The sequence below is a fragment of the Papilio polytes genome, unplaced genomic scaffold, assembly GCF_000836215.1.
Source record: "Papilio polytes unplaced genomic scaffold, Ppol_1.0 DF821289.1, whole genome shotgun sequence".
In the NCBI taxonomy this organism is placed as follows: domain Eukaryota; kingdom Metazoa; phylum Arthropoda; class Insecta; order Lepidoptera; family Papilionidae; genus Papilio; species Papilio polytes.
Window position 1 is genome coordinate 5,860,026 of NW_013527915.1, and position 2,322 is coordinate 5,862,347.

The 2,322-nt window shown below is 32.3% G+C and overlaps 1 protein-coding gene across 2 annotated transcripts in view; it reads left to right on the forward strand.

The window, feature by feature from the left end:
- Window positions 1-2,072, forward strand: part of LOC106109378 (sodium- and chloride-dependent GABA transporter ine) — a 17,362-nt gene extending 15,290 nt beyond the window's left edge. For both annotated transcript variants that reach the window (XM_013290854.1, XM_013290853.1), the window contains exons 8-9: window positions 167-399; window positions 573-2,072. In XM_013290854.1, the coding sequence (XP_013146308.1) occupies window positions 167-399; window positions 573-683 (344 nt within the window). In that variant the 3' untranslated portion in view covers window positions 684-2,072. The remainder of the gene's footprint in view (window positions 1-166; window positions 400-572) is intronic.
- The last annotated feature ends 250 nt before the right edge of the window (window positions 2,073-2,322 follow it).

Sequence of the window (2,322 nt, forward strand, 5' to 3'; positions counted from 1 at the left end):
AATTAAAAAAAACGGAATTGATGCTAAAGTTATGATCAAAGGGTCAATAACGACGCGAAAGGCAAAGTCTTTGTTTGCCAACTGAAAAGCCCGGGTTCCGAAGTCTGAAAACGTCCCTCGCCCGGCTCCTATGCACAATTCATTTTACATAAGTTATTGTTGGCAGGTCGATGTCCATCTCTGTACTTCCGCTTTTGCTGGCTGGTGGCTTCGCCGGCACTACTGCTGGCGCTGTGGGTGGCCAGCCTGGTTGACTACACACCACCTAGCTACCGCCAGTACCCGTACCCAGCGTGGGCGCAGGTTCTCGGCTGGACAATAGCCTCGCTCTCCTTGCTTTGCATTCCGGTCTACGCGGTCGTCGTCATCGTTAGATCTCCCGGCAACACTTGGAGAGAAGTACGTATCTTTTGTTTAAAAAAGAAGTAATTTAACCCTGGTGTTCCACAGATAAAACACCAGTGATTTTTTTTACTTTTACCACTTTTTTTGTAATGGAAGATGTTTGATGTTTTCTATTGACTGATTATTGTTTGTTATATTAATTTAACATTGTTATAATATGTTTTCAGAAATTCCGAAACTCAATACGGCCGACGTTTATATGCGACTGCGGCATCAACGGTTGTGACATTTGCTGTTCGGACTCGGAGCCGCCTGACGACAAAACAACAATCAACTAGTCCATTATTTACACAATTTATTTTTAGTGTTTAGCTATAATAACATACTCGCTATACATAACTTCTGAGAGAGTACTCACCTTCCCACTTAGCGATATCAAAAGCAAACAAGACAAAAAGATAATAAGACGAGACATTCTTCCATCATAATTATCATTAATTTACAAACAAACGTACTCGACCTAAAATTTATGTTCTTGTAATAGTAACATAGTTTTCTATACTCGAATTCAATGGGTTATAGATATCTGAAGTACAAACAGATCTGTTGATCACGCGGGGGGCTTGTGCTAGTTATGTAATGAACTTGAAGGCCGGCGAATAGAATGTGAACAATATTTTACTATGTAGAATTAGGTATACAAAACTATAGTAATGTCAGATAATCAAGGCGATACAAGGAAAGGACAAAACCGATATCGATACTACGTATTTTAGATTAAGTGCAAATACCAGTGACGATGAAAAACATAGTTTATAATTTATTGTATTGTAAGTTTAACTTACCAATCCTTAGCAACGTTACCATTTAAACTCGCAATTATAATAACTCTTCCAGTGAAAATACCAATAAAAATATTACACTAAGGAATGTTTCCTGAATAAAATGAAAACATGAAATTACGTCGTCAGAAATAAACGATAGTTATATAATAGATTACCTTATTTATTAGTGCAAATTCGTAATTTTATCAAAATACCTGAAAAATGTAACAAAAATAACATTTGAAGTCTATTTTTTTTAATAATGCCCATTTCATTTGTTTCAGAAACAAATTATTTTTACATTTCATTCGTAATTCTCATTAGAAAACTGCCAATTTACATTAAAAAAAATATTAAATATCTGTGATGAAAACATTCCATTACGATTGCGTTTATATACGAATAGTTTTATTAATAGTAAATAGGTATTTATTCTCGTAAACTGCACACATTACTAGGTGTATTTTTAACCTCAGCTGGTATTCCAGCACTTGTGGTTACATAGTATTGTTTTAACTGTGCTGGCTTACTGTGCCAAACTCCTGAAAGATTTGTAAACACAATATATGGGATACCGCACAATGTCATTGGAAAAATAACATCAATGTTGTTTCACATGTGTATTGCCAGAAACAATGTTTAGTTTTTGTTAAATCAATTTATATTTAATTCTTATATATTATTGTTGTTACTTTTACTTGAATACATTGTCTGTGTGACTAAATTTAATCATATTAGTTTGTTCCTTTCAACTATTTGATATTAAAAGTACAGTTACGATTAAAGAAAATATTAACTATATAAAACTACCAATTGAAGATATTTAATCTAGTTAGTGTAAATATTTCGAACATGTAAATACGAAAGTGTGAAACTGATTGGAATCTAAGAATAATAAAGAACTTAAATAATCATAAATGTTTTATTCACCTTTATTGCTTTTGATAATTTTTAAGTGGAAAAATCCACTTTAAAGACGAAATGAAACTATCTTTGTCTCATTCTCTACCTGCACATATACATAATATCCAATAATAATAAATGTAAACTTATTTGTGATTAAATCTATCAAATATTATAAAGCTTTTCCTACATAGCAGTAAATATATTAATAGTATATTATATTGAAATAGTATTAGAACTATTTAAAGCA